The 13,740-nt window shown below is 55.1% G+C and overlaps 3 protein-coding genes across 3 annotated transcripts; 1 reads left to right on the top strand and 2 right to left on the bottom strand.

Annotated features, from left to right (window-relative positions):
- Window positions 1-569: 569 nt before the first annotated feature.
- On the bottom strand, window positions 570-1,868 carry BZA05DRAFT_399431 (Manganese/iron superoxide dismutase). The gene is made up of 5 exons (XM_051483803.1): window positions 1,730-1,868; window positions 1,437-1,639; window positions 1,299-1,358; window positions 1,103-1,197; window positions 570-1,038 (listed from the first exon to the last, which is right to left on the bottom strand). The coding sequence occupies exons 2-5, from the start codon at window positions 1,575-1,577 to the stop codon at window positions 618-620; spliced, it is 717 nt and encodes a 238-aa protein (XP_051339210.1). The 5' UTR covers window positions 1,578-1,639; window positions 1,730-1,868; the 3' UTR covers window positions 570-617.
- A 1,471-nt stretch (window positions 1,869-3,339) lies between these two features.
- Window positions 3,340-7,441, bottom strand: BZA05DRAFT_353993 (armadillo-type protein). Its single transcript, XM_051481356.1, has 3 exons — window positions 6,775-7,441; window positions 3,899-6,677; window positions 3,340-3,838 (listed from the first exon to the last, which is right to left on the bottom strand). The coding sequence occupies exons 1-3, from the start codon at window positions 6,960-6,962 to the stop codon at window positions 3,614-3,616; spliced, it is 3,192 nt and encodes a 1,063-aa protein (XP_051339209.1). The 5' UTR covers window positions 6,963-7,441; the 3' UTR covers window positions 3,340-3,613.
- A 2,307-nt stretch (window positions 7,442-9,748) lies between these two features.
- Window positions 9,749-13,683, top strand: BZA05DRAFT_453595 (uncharacterized protein; the record flags this gene model as incomplete). Its single annotated transcript, XM_051487497.1, has 4 exons — window positions 9,749-10,077; window positions 10,145-10,368; window positions 12,056-12,328; window positions 13,652-13,683. The coding sequence occupies exons 1-4, from the start codon at window positions 9,896-9,898 to the stop codon at window positions 13,681-13,683; spliced, it is 711 nt and encodes a 236-aa protein (XP_051339208.1). The 5' UTR covers window positions 9,749-9,895.
- Window positions 13,684-13,740: the final 57 nt, after the last annotated feature.

The raw sequence follows: 13,740 nt of genomic DNA, 5'->3' as shown, positions 1-13,740 counted from the left end.
TGCGGAGTATACCCCTCATCAACAGGTAGCACCACGCCTGTAACAAAACTCACCCTACCACTCGCGAGGAACATAATGACATTCGCATTCCGCAGTCTCCTCCGCAAGCGCCAGCCGCCCCAACAAGTGCGCTTTTATCGCCGGTACTTGCTGAAGTAATCATCGTGCACACACTTCTGGGGAACACATTCGTTTCCACATACCCAGTCGCTAACTACGGGCCTACGGCGTTGATCTGGATTTCGTGGGCGGCGGCTTACTCTGTGGCGTCTCCTTTCGCGAGGCCGATCACGGCTAGGCATGTCAGTGTCAGTGTCAGTGTCAGGTAGAAGGAACCATTTTTACTATAGAAGCGCCACAAACCGTGCTCCAGCCTTCCAGACTTTCCCACTACCTAGTCCCACGAGTCATGGCTGAAGAGAGATCTACGATTGAGCCCCTTCTGTTCGGTTCCATTGCTACGTATCACGCCGCCAGCTTCAGCCCTCTCCTCTCATTGTATGTCCTCTACGGTACTCACGCGAGAACCCTACACATCACCACGCCGAGCAATCCAACAACTATGCACTCATGCAGCAACCTTCTTTATTACACGTGACTAAGTACATATGCTGTATCTAAAGCGCCACCGGCGCCTCCACCCCCAAAAACCTCTTCTCCGCGGTCTCCCAGTTAACAATCTGCCAGACGGCATCGACATAGCCCGCCTTATCATTCCAATACTGGAGGTAATAGGCATGTTCCCACATGTCGACTCCCAGCACCACCGCCCTATCCCCGGTGACCGGGTCCTGATCCTTCGTCGTCGCCAACTCCAGCGCGCCCTTGCCATTCTTCACCACCCAGCCCCATCCGCTCCCCTGGATGCCTAGCAGGAGCGTCTTCAGCTCCGCCTTGAACGCCTCCACACTCCCGTATTGCGCTACCAGCGCTGCGACGAGCTGCGGCGCGGCGGTGGAGGACGCCGCACTGGAGTTGGACGGCGCCAGGGACGGCCAGAAGAGCGAGTGGTTGATGTGGCCTCCGCCGTGGAATTTTCTGTGGACGGTTGATTAGCCACATGGGTGCTGCATGGTGGGGGAGGTGGGGGTAGAAGACTTACATCGCCTGCTGCAATGCGATCTGCGCCTTGACATCGCCCGTCGCCAGGGCGTGGATGTGCGACTCCAGCGCGGCGTTGAGGTTCGTGACATACGCCTTGCCATGCCGGTCAGCGTCAGCGGCGCCTCACCCGGTGCCGTAAACGAGATGCCCCAACAACAACAACAACAACAACAACAACAACAACAACAACATACCTGGTGGTGCTTAGTGTGATGCAGCACCATGATCTGCTCCGAGATGTGCGGTTCCAGCGCCTACATAGCACGTCGCATCGCAACGTCAGAAAGAATGTACATAACTCGCAGCAGCAGAGAGCGGGGTAAAAAGCCTACACCGTAGTCGTAGGGAAGCGCGGGGAGCTGGTAGGTCATGTTGACGACTGCTGTGGGCGCAACGCCGGCGTCGGGCGCAGTGGGATTCGTAAGGTTCGAGATGAACGCGGGGAGCTGGAGGAGGAGTGATGAGAACTGCATCTTTTCGTTCTGTACGTCTGGTTGAACTATGTAACGCGGTTTCTATGGTATGGCAGTGGAACCTTTGCGGTGGATTGCGCTGTTAGTTTGCGGTTCGGGAACCTTGGTGGGCCGTGCTTGCGCGGGTTTTGTCGCCTCAAGTATGGATGTACCGTGAACTGTAGTAGACCTTGCTAGTTGCCGAGTGAAGTTCGGATTGCGGTAGATGCGAGGAGAAATCAGCGCGGATTGGACGAGCACGTTTTGGTGGTGTAGGGGACTCGTGGAGGATACATAGGCGTCGAGACTCGAGAGTTCGTTAGTAATGGCCCCTGCGCATGCCATTCGGCTCCACGCCTACGCGAGGCCGCGGTCGTGTGGTCACTGGGTTACACGAGGAGTGGAGAGACCGCTAGGTACAATGAGTGATCGTGAAGGAAGGCATTCGCTAGACATGGCACCGCGCATCTCCAGAGCGACTACATACCTCCTCTAACAGCCATCTCCATTCAACCTCGCCCTCATCTCCGTCTCCGTCTCGCTCGTAACTAGCTAGCAACCGCTGTCCCCATCAAGCCCACATCAGCAGCAATATCCAGTGGGATCCATCCCTTCTCCGCCAAAGAATCCAGGAACTCTTGACACCGCCTACGTATACTCAGATGTTTCTCGAGTACCGCACAACAGCATATGACGATTATCATACCCTCCTCCTCTCCGTTGTCTGGCAGCCGATAGGTACAGTGCGTAGAGTACACCACCATCGCCAACAACGCGCCGACCCTAATAACGCGCGACGGTGCGACCGCGTCGAGGGTGAGGAGGGGTTGTAGACATTCCCGAGCGCGCTACTATAGAAGCGATGGATAATCCTTCATTCAAGTATGTAGATTCTATCAGCCGCTGCCATCCCATCGCAATCCGTAGAGTACCGATTCACTCCTCAAACACCACCACCATTAACTAAGTAGCCCCAAGCCGCATGGCCCCACAAGCGTCACTCAGCCTCACGATTCCAAGTTTCAAGTTTTAACCTAACACCATCCACCCGCCAACTGCTCATACATACGGCTATGTAGAAATCCGGGATCTCGGCGGCCAGCTTTTTGTCTGCCGGGATGAGATGAGCGGAAATGCCCCGCAGGCCGCACCGAACGTTTTGCTCCAGCTAGCAGAGGTTGTTGGAAGCGGCAACCTTTCGGTACATACCGGGCGTGTGCACCGGTAGTATGTAGTATTACGGTATTGACTCCCGTCGGTTGATTGCGGAGGTTCTACTGAGTCTGCACCATTGGCTCGTCACTCAGGAAAGAGTGGCGGTCGAGTAGGTACATACTAGGCACCTTCTCCTCAGCAACCTGCTTCGCGGCGTCAACGGTAACAGCCCTTGATTTCCTTGAGCGAACGGTTTGGCTCCTCCGCCGACAATGTCACCACGTGGAACCATCAAGGTCTACTAGGTGGGGCTGTTCCTGTCTTTTGGCCGCTGGCAATGTGGAGGTACATGGCTTGGGAACATGAGGCCCCCCGGGAGAGGGCGGTAAGAAGGTGAGGAAGTGCGAGCAGGAGGCTGCCATGGAGGCTGCCCATGGCGGATGCGAGCGAGTATGTTAGCAATGATGTATGAGTTGAGTTGACTTGGCGTACATACGATCGAGTGAGTTCGAACTTCGATCAAGCGTATGATGGCAATGAGTCCTCATAGACCGAGTCAATTCACCTCATGTCAATGTCAAAGCGATGGCAAAGTTTGTTCACATCACAGCACGACTCAGTATCGGAATAAGATGAACCCCCTCATCAATTCGTAAACCATTATCCGAAGCCCAAAAACGAAAGAAAGAAAAAAGTTTAAAAACACAATAGAAACTCCCTTTTTATCATCCCCAGGCCAAACCGGACACGACCAACCCAACGCGCAAAAGAAAAAGCCAGACCCAGTAAGAAGGAAAAGAAAAAGGCAATGAAAAGAAAACCAAACAGTCCATCTATAGGAAGAGATCTAAAACAAAACCCAAGTTCCCAAATAATTGTCAAGACGGAGCGTTGCGTTTCGTTTAGAAGTCATCCTCGTCAGAGAACACCTCCTCACCACGCTTGCGGCGGGCCATGCGGTCCTTCTTCTTCTTGCGAAGCTCGCTGGACGAGAGCTTGGCCTTCTTCTTGGAAGCGGCGACCTTGTTGCCCATGGCATCAAAGGTGTCCTCCTCCTCACCCTCGGCCTTGTCGAGCCTGGGACCAGAACCCTGGCCAGAGACCCAGTTGTGTCCGGAAGGAACCATCTGTAGGAATAAGGTTAGTTAAATGTACATAGTTAGTGTTGGAATAAGAAGTAAACATACCCTTCCGTCCATGACGGACCAGACCTCCTCGGTCAAGTTCTTGGTGAACTCCTCGGAATGAGTGATGATGATGACACCTCCATTGAACTCCTTGAGAGCCTTGGACAGAGCACCGAGCGAGTCACGGTCGAGGTAGTTGGTGGGCTCGTCAAGAACGATCAAGTGAGGACGCTGCCAAGTAGCGGCGGCCAAGCAGACCTTGACACGTTGACCTCCGGAGAGACCGAGCATGCGCGAGTGGGAAACCAACTCAGCGTCAAGACCGAACTGCTCGCAGTGGACCTCAATCTCCTTGCGGACAAGCTGACGGAACTGACCGTTCTTGATCGACTCCTGACGATCGACCTCGGCGACGAGCTTGGAGTGGGTAGTGATCAGCTCGGTACGGGGGATCCAGGCATTGTCGGCAGTGGACATGACGATCCACTTCTCGCCCTTGAAGCCAACGTTCTCACCAAGCTCGAAGGAGCACTCGTACTCGTAAGAGTTCTTGAACTTTCTTCGGGAGTGGATCGAGATGACGCGACGCTGCGAACCTTCAATGCGGAAGATCTTCTTCATTCCAAGCTCGTCCTCCTCGGTGATTTTGGTGTTGGCGCGATCCATAGTCTCGCGATCCTCACCAGTCTGGAAACGCCACTGAATGTACTCCGAGGGAGTCAGGGTCAGATGGTTATCGATGTGGGCGAACGCGTGCTGCTTGATGTAGGCAATACGGATGTTCTCGTGGTGGTAGACTTCTCCGGCGGTGGGGATGAGCTCACCGGTCAAGACGTTGACCAGGGTGGACTTTCCGGCTCCGTTCGGTCCAATGACGGCGATACGGGATCCGAGCGAACACTGGAAGGAGATGTCGCGAATCTGGGGACGCGAAGTACCAGGGTACTGGAACGTCATGTTGGAGACACGAACAATAGCCTTGGCCTTGGTCTTGACACCCTCGAGGAAACCGGGCTCAGGGAACTTGAACTCCAACTCGGAGGCACCAAGCTCGTAGTAAGAGCGAGCGGAAGGAACCTTCTCGGTGAAGGCCTTGAGGTTACCACGGTAACGCTTAAGCTTGAAGCGCTCGTAGTGGATAATGTGCTGGCAGACGTTGTCCAGGAAGCCGGAGTCGTGCGAGACGATGATCGACGTGCAAGGAGAAGTGGTGAGGTAAGACTCGAGCCACTTGACGTTCTGCCTGTCCATGTGGTTGGTAGGCTCGTCGAGCAACAGAATATCGGGCTTCTCGAACATGGCACGGGCAAGCGCCAACTTCATCTTCCATCCTCCGGAGAGCGAGGTGATGGGTGCGTCCATCATCTCGGGAACGAAGTTGAACTCCAAGAGCTGCCTCTTAACATCCTCAGGGGAAACTTCGACACCAGCCTCACGGAGCTTGTCGGTAGACCAGCCAACGACGGTCTTCTCGGTATCGTCGGAGTCCAGGTCGTGCTCGACGAAGACGGTGCGGACCTCGCTCTTCTTGGGAAAACCCTCGACCTGCTCGTTGTTGATGGCCCTCATGAGGGTCGACTTTCCGGAACCATTGGGACCGCAAAGACCGTAACGCTGACCACGCTTCAACCGCAGATGAGTCTGGTTGAGCAGGATCTTCGCACCATAGGCCAAGTTGAAGGTACAGTTGCAGAGATCCTCGCCCTCCTCGTCATCGACGTCACCCTCGACGGCGACCTCACCGACGGCGACACGCTTGCGCAGGGTGTCAGCGGCAGCCTGGGCAGCACCCTCAGGAAGGACGACGTGGAAGTACGAGACAGTGTGCTCGACCCAGACGGCGTTTTCCTCCTCCTTCTCGTCGACCAGGGAGCCGGCGATGCAGGCGATATAGTGGAGGACGGTCTCAAAGTCGGCAGCGTCCTTGGGGTTGTTGATGATCGACTTGACGACCTCGAGGATGAGCTTGGGGTCACCAGGGAACTTGGTCTCGGGGATTTTGCCGTCGACGACGTGACCGACACGGGCCAAAGTATCGAGAGCCATCTGGGTCTTGCCACGGGCCTCGGGATCGGCGATATTGTCGTAGTTCTTGTTCAGGCCGGGCATGAGTTTGGGCAGGAAAGGAGCGACGATCTGAGGATCCTCGACCAGCTTGCACATGTTGTCGATGATGACGGCAGTCTTACGCTTGATGGTGGTGTCACGGTCCGACAGACCACGCTCGAGCAGAGGAACCATGATGGACAGGGTAGGGGCGTGCACGTTCTCGACGAAGACGGTGGCACCGAGCAAGTGAACAGTCTCCGGGACGTTCTCGGGCTTGGCGATACAGCCGATCAACTGAGGAATGAACCGGTTGATGTCGTTGTTCGAGATCAAAGAGCACAGCTTCTCCATGGAGGCCTTGGCCATCTTCTTGACTTCGGGCTTGGTGTCCCACATGGCTCCGGAGACAGTTGGGATCAGCTCGGGGAGACGGACAGCGGTCTGCGAAGGAGCCAACTGGACGAGGAGGTCGAGCGCCTTGAGGGCAGCGATCTTCTCGGGCCACTTGGGGGCGTTCAGGATCGACTCGGTCAAAGCGGGGAGAACGGCCTTGATGGCGTTGGGGTTGATGGCGCGGATGAGACGAAGGACGGTCTCATCGGCGGCGTTCTTGACGGCAGTGATCTTGTCACCTACGGTAGACAGGAGGATGGGCAGCAGGGAGACGATGTAGGGCTCGATGCCGGCGGCCAGGTCCTTTCCGCAGATGTGAGAGATCGCCACGCAAGCGTGTTCCCGAGCGGCGGCATCCTTCTTGCTGGAAAGCTGCTTCTTGATCGCCTCGAGGATCCTGTTGGAGAGAGTCTCGTCAGCATCGCCGTCATAAACACACACACAAGGCGCAGATAGGGTTGAAGTTTGCGACTGGAGAGGAGACAAATACTGACTTTGTGGGCACAGCATGCTCCTCGATGGGGCCGTTAATGAAGGTAGCCAAGTTCTCGGCGGCGTATGTAGCCTCGTCCTTGGTCTTCGAGATGGTGAGCTTCTGCAAGAGCTCGTCGAGCACCTTGATCGACTTCTGGTTCTCCGAAGCGATGACGGAGGAAGACATGGTATCAACAGCGGGTGCCATTTCGAAGTGTGAAATCGGAAGAAAAAACGAGATCTAAACCGGGTCTATATAGAGAAAGGAAGACGAGGGGTCGGCGGGGTGGTATTAGATAGGCAGACTTCGAAAAAGCAGTCTAGTGAGAGAAATTTTCAAGTCGGCCGAAGCAGGAGGGGACCGGGTCGACTAGCGCTGCTGATGGACAGAAGCGTTCTCGGTGGGGTTCGTTTTTCGTGAAGAAGCGTCTATTCGTGCTTCTGGTGGATTCTATAGAAACCGTAAAAAGGAAATCTATAGAGGTTGTGAAGTTTGCGTAGGGGAGGGGGAGGGAGAAGGAAAGAGTGGAAGGAGGAGGGGGTTTGTTGTGGGAGGAGTATGAGAGAGGAAGAGGAGAAGACGATCCGGATGGGAAGGGGGGGGATGAAAGTGTCTTTTAAGTGAAGTCTTCTTTCTGCTTTTGAGGGGGGGGGCGAAGTTCTTTCTGACTTCTGGCTTCTCTCTGTCTGTCTGTCCTCTCCCAGTCTCAGCCCAGAACTCTCCAACTTTTTTTTTTGTTATGAGTTGTGCCACCACCATCACCACCACCACCACTTTTTTTTTTTTTTTTTTGCCTTCTGCCTGTTGCCTCTCAACCAGCATGCGGATTTTTTTTCCTTCGCCCGGCACACTGATCTCACGGGTCCCTGGAACGCAGGCCACACACCCTCCGACACGATAATAATACAAGGATTTCTTTTTCTATAGGCGCTAAATTCCTTACCTGCTCCATACACGCAACACAGCCTTTTGCCGGCTTCAACAAATCATATCAGCGTATCAGCGTTGAGCGTTGAGCATATCAGCGAATCAGCGCAGCGGCCATCACCACCACAGTAGAGGCCACAGGGCAAGAGGCCGTTCAGCGAAGCAAAAGAAAGCAAATAGGACCCCTATTGCAACCATAACATCACCGCCTCTGATTTCTGCACTCGCTGCTGGTTGGCGGCTGGAAGGCTATGCGTGCGGCCAGTCCCGCGCAAGTGCTCAGTGTGCTGTGCTGTGCTGTGTTGTGCTGTGCTGTGCTGTGCTGTTCGAGCCTGCACTGGTTGCTTGCTGGTTACTCGCTGGTTGAGTCGACAATAATCCTCATCCTCTCCTCTCTCCTCTCCCCCACCTCGCCGCCCCCGGGCTCGCTTTGACCGCCGTTTCTGACCAGCACCAGCAGCACCCGCACCAGCACCAGCACCAGCAACTAACAGGATTTCAACCCAGAAGCTGCCTCCGCTTGCCAGCCCATCATAGCCATCCCGCCCACAATCGTTATCTCCCTCACAGCTGCTCGGCCCACTGCTCTAGTGACTACTGTGGTAACTCTATCAACCGACCCCGCCTGCCGCCCGCCTCGCCGTGTCCCCCACAACCCACAATCGCAACCCAAACACAGCTGAGGCACTTCTAGCTCCTCTTCGGCCAAAGGAACAAAGACTCGCACTTTTCCCTTCCTTTCTCCCTTCCTTCCTCCCTCCCTCCCGCTCTCCCCCCCGCCTGTCTTTCGGCTGACAATTTGTCAGTCTCCTTCTCACACCCGTTCGTCGCGCGCCGTGGATGCTTCCTCCGTCCGTCTGCAGCCCTTATGCAGGGATTGCATCGATTTCGAATCAGCTTCCTCCCAACAACTGGAGTTCGGTACGGCCAGCAGCTACGGCACTCGACTCTATGCTACGCAGAACTTCCTTCCTTCCTTCTTGCCTTCTCCTTCCTTCCTGCATCGCCCGAAATAGCCGTCGTCACCACACCCACAACCCACACCCACACCCACACCCACAGTCCCACACCCTCCCACACAACTTAGAACCCCTTCCGGCTTCTCGAACACGAACGCCAACCGATCCGCCGTCCGGTGGAAATTTCCCATTCGCTGCCCTGTAAGCAGACTCTCCCTGCTCCCTGAATCAGGAGAAATCCCCCCCCGCCCCCTCGCAGCCTGCCATCCGGTCGTGAGCTCCACGCTCCGGGTAGATGTAAACCATCCTCCCGATCACCGCTCTCTTCATCCGCTTCTCGTCCAGCAATGCCTCGTCGACTTTTCCTGCTGCCCGACGCGAATATTCTGGGTGCAGGAACTCCGCAAGCACCTACGAGATCGGTTATGATGTTGCGTTGCGCGTGCTTGCTTCCGGGAAGTCTAAACGATGCTGGATGGTGGATGGGGATTTTGGCAAGATCGTGCTACACACCCAACTGCACGCCCACCGCCCCACCCACCTCCCCTTTCGTCGACGAGTCCGTTGTTACCGCAGGTACTCTACTTTGCACACGCCCGTGGCCACTCAGCTTTATCCCCTACCCCACCACCCTGTTCCTCGCCCCTACATACCCTCGGCGACGCGAAAGTAAAGGGGCGTAGAGTGGATAGATAGAGTACTCGTGCCTGGACTCTGCACACGGTCGCGATATTTTCACTTTTTTTCCCCTTCCTTTCCTTCGAGCTCGAGCTCGGGCCGATATCGCGAAACTTTGACTTCCCCTCTACCTACTCTAGAGTATCGCGACCCCTCCCCCGCAAAATCGTATCCGCCACTCGTAGCGCCTCCCCAGATTCCAGTTTGCACTACTAGGTAGCGGCTAGAGCTGCCACAGCCCCAAGTGGCTAGAGCTGAGTCTGTTTGTACTCTACGGTACATACATCATCATAGGGTGACAGGAAACTGCGGAGGATAAGGGGGTCACTTCACTTTGATAAGCCCTACATGCTAGGTACTCTGGAGGTAATTTTAAGCAGTAAGCTGTAAGCAATAGGTATGGACTACATGCGAAGGGAAAAGGGAAAGGGAAACGGTGGCTGGTCGGTTGTGATGCGGACTGGATCATGGGCGCAGCATGTGATTCGGCCAAGCATTCTACCCCTATTCGCAAATCCGCCACAACGAACCTACGGATTCGTTGGTTGGTGGAAGCTTAGAGTAGAGTAGAAGCCAATGGGCTGGGCTGGGGCCGGGAGAAGGTGTAGGCAGTCACTGCTGACTGGCCATTCCCTTGCGCTGGAAGAGAAGGGAAGGGAAGGAGGGCCTTGCAAGTTGCAATTCATGCATTTATTACAAGTTATGCAACTACGGGGGAGTTCCCGGACAGGTGCTCCTCGCAATCAGAGATGGGTTGAGTAAGCAGAACCATAATGTAGGTTCAGGAAGTGTTTTCACGCGCGGGTACGGTGCTTTGGGTTCGAGTTCGAGTATTAAGTTTAAGCTCAAACTCGAGGTTGGGGTCAAGTTCAAGCTCAAACTCGAGGTTGGGGTCAAGTTCAAGCTCAAGCTCAAGTTTGGGTTCAAGTTGAAGCTCAAGTTCGAGTTCAGGCTTAAGCTCGAGCTCAAGCTCAAGTTTGGGTTCAAGTTGAAGCTCGAGCTCGAGTTCAAGCTCAAGCTCAAGCTCAAGCTCAAGCTTTACGGCAAAGGTATCCGACGCGCAATATACCTACTAGAGGCGACCACTCTTATCGTGATTGGAAGCGAACCTTCCGTCCCGTCTGTCCGTAATCCGGGGCCCGCGAGGGAGGGAGGAGCGGGAGGAAGGATATGTAGGAGCTAAGGGGGAGTGCGGGAAGTCAATACTACATGAATCGAAGCGACTCTGTCCCGACCGCACCGGGCGTAACTGGACTAGGCGGAACTGCTCCTTCGCCGCCGCCGCCGGAGAGGTTGGGCCGAGATCTTGATATCTCAATATTCTTTTCCTACATAGCAATTACCGCGAGATGCGAGATGCGAGCTGTCTGACACATGTATAAATTATGCACAAAGAACGTATAAAGTATGGATGCATGAAGGCATCTGTACTCTATGTATCATACTTGAAACATCCCCGGAACGGCGGGTGGAAATTTGTACAATACTTGACCTAGGGGTGGGTACCGCTGGATCTGAGGGTGAATCTGGGGTATGCACAGTGCATATTAGGGTGGATATAGTACTCCCGGGAACTCGGGGAGTATATACGGTACATGTGGACACGTCTATCCAAATATCCAAGCAGAGTAGATAGGTTTGGAACTGAGCCTGGACTCAGCCGTTTGGTATGTAGGTGTCGGCTTTGATGTTCTCGCACCGAGCTCGGTGAAATCAGTTTTCGTCGGTAGTTTGGTACGTCCCCCTCTCACTCGCTAGATACCTACGGTCTGGGATGAAATTCGAATCGCTATGGGATGAATTGCCACGAGTCCACGACGGGGTGGGGCACAGAACGATGTGCCACAGAACGAATCATGTGCTGTGCCAGGCGCGTTGGAATCCAGCGGAAAGAAAGATGGAAGACCTTGGACGTACATACTACGCACTAGTAGTTAGAGACCATCAATGATCGTGGTTGTGAAAACCAAGCCAGCCAGGCGCCTTTGTCGTTATGTACGGTATGATACGTACGAGCGTCATGGCATGTTCGAGATACGTTCGGGGCTTGTGGCAACCGGTAGGTAGCGTGCCTAGTCCGCGGTTGCACCTTGCAAGTTCACAATGATTACGTTGGTCAATATTCAAGAGGAGGAAACCAGTTATCCTCATCGTAACGCCCCCCTCCGTTCGACCGCTGGGTCTGATGGTGGTTGTCTACCGTAGCTAGTAGCTCGTATGATAGTTATCGTCGAATTGAGCTGTCTACGGTAGATACCGGTATCGGCATAGGAACTGGAGCTCAGAGTGGCTATCCAATCCTTTGCGCGACTTCGCGAATCTACGTATGAGGCACGTATGAGGTATGTATGATAACTAACTGCGGCCTGCAGAGGATCCAGAGTACTATACATACCGTACATACGCAGAGTACGCAGAGTACCTGGTGATCACCATGCTGTCCATTCACCCTCGCCCTCGACCTCGCCCTCGCCCTCGCCCTCGACCTCGCCCTCGTCCTCGGACCTCATCGAATTGCGAGGGAGTATCAGAATCAGCAGCAGCAGCAGCAGCAGCAGGAGTAGCAGCAGGAGCTCCAATGAACATCACCCTCCCTACCCTACATACGCCATGCCATGCAAACGAAATCACTCTCTCCCTCTCTCTACCTCCCCCGAGCTCTTCCCCGCAACACGTAGGCAGGCATGTAGGCCTACGGAGCTCGAGCTCGAGCTCTCCTCTAGTTACGGTGGGCAGGTGGACAGGCAGGTAGCTACCCCGCAGGCTCATCTCATTCGGCGCACGCTCAGCTTCTCGGCGTCAACCCACTGCGACAACCCACCGCGACAACCCACCGCGACAACCCACCGCGCCATGCACGACCGTACTTGACGATGAAGTCACGGGGGACGCTGTGGACGCTGTGGACGCTGTGGACGCTGTGGACGCTGTGGACGCTGTGGACGCTGTGGACGCTGTGGACGCTGGAACACTGCAACACTGCAACACTGGACGAAAACTCCCGCAACCGTTTGCACCCAGCGTTGCACCGTTGCATGCGCTATCCTACATACCGTCCGACGCCACTTCGTCACGCCGTAGCGGGGGAGGAGGGGGGAGGGGGGAGCGAATCCTTCTAGAAGCTCTGGGGTTGCGCTAGTTACTCTAGGCAGCCTGTCGGTGGCTCGGTGGCTCGGTGGAAAAATTACCTGCTGGTTTCCGTCGCCACAACGTTTAGAGTACTGGTGTGTGTGCGTAACCACCACACGCAACAACAAAAAACAGTTTGCGCAGGATGAATCTCGTGAGTCGTGAGTCGTGCATGCTGGGTGATCTCATCGGTATCGTGGCCAAAGGTGCTCTATCTAGCCTCTGTGTAGATACTGGAGATACAGTAAATACTCTAGAATCTAGATAGGGTACTCCTACTCTGCCGCCGGCTACAGTATCGCTGCTGTGTTCATGTGTTTGTGTGGACGAGCACTGTTTCTGTACTGTTGCCGTCGCTGCACGCATGACTGCATGCTGCCTGGTTAAGCTTACATGAGGTGACGGTGGAAAAGTGCCGGCCGGCCGCGACTGATGGCGGGTGCACTGGGTGGGGTGTAAGGCGTGCGGCGGAGGTAGGGCGCAGCCCGGTGCTTTTTGTATGTATGTGGAAAGAGTATGTAGAAAGAAGGCTGGCCTGGCCCCTTCAGTGCGTTCAGTGCCTCCAGTGCCTTCTCCAGTGCGTCCACTGCTGTTTCGCTGCTCTGTCTCCGCTACATCCCAAACGGCCACGGCGCGGCATGGCACGGCAGGGCACAGCACAACATGGCACAACATGGCACAAAACGGCACAGCACGACAAGACACGAAGGTCCAGCAATGTACTCTACCCATTCGCGACGCCCACAACGCAGGAAAGCTGCGGATTGAAGCCGAGAGAGCGAACAAAGTCTCATCTACTACATCTCGTTCCCTCCAGGACCGGACCATGCAGCTCAACATCACCCACCCTCTCAGTTCCCACCCACTGGTTTCCCGATCGCCATGTACTCGGATGTGAGGGAAAGTGATGCACCACCACCACCACCGTGAAATGACGCCTAAGGAGGTGCACCACTTACCCTTACACCCGTGTACATAGAGTACCGGTACCGGTACTGTCCCACTGCTATCCTGCTACATAGCACGGTTGCGACTCGCGAGCTTCACTGGCGAGGAGTCGAGGACGACCGCGAGAAGACAACGCTGCTTCGGATGCTTAAGGTTCCGCTACCTACGCGGGAGTCTAATGGGAAAATGGAAACTGGAAATCTAGACGAGAGAGTTCGAACGAGCGCAGGACGAAAGGATACTTCGGATGCTTAGGGTTCCGCTACGCCCGCTTCCCGGGTGTCTAATAGGAATACTGGAAAATTGGACGAGAGAGTTCGAAGGCTGAAGTTTGAACGAGCTTA

The sequence above is a fragment of the Tricharina praecox genome (genome assembly GCF_024521635.1).
Source record: "Tricharina praecox strain CBS 144465 chromosome Unknown BZA05scaffold_13, whole genome shotgun sequence".
NCBI classification, from domain to species: domain Eukaryota; kingdom Fungi; phylum Ascomycota; class Pezizomycetes; order Pezizales; family Pyronemataceae; genus Tricharina; species Tricharina praecox.
Note: the sequence above shows the minus strand (reverse complement) of the source record. Positions and strands in the feature narration are given on the sequence as shown.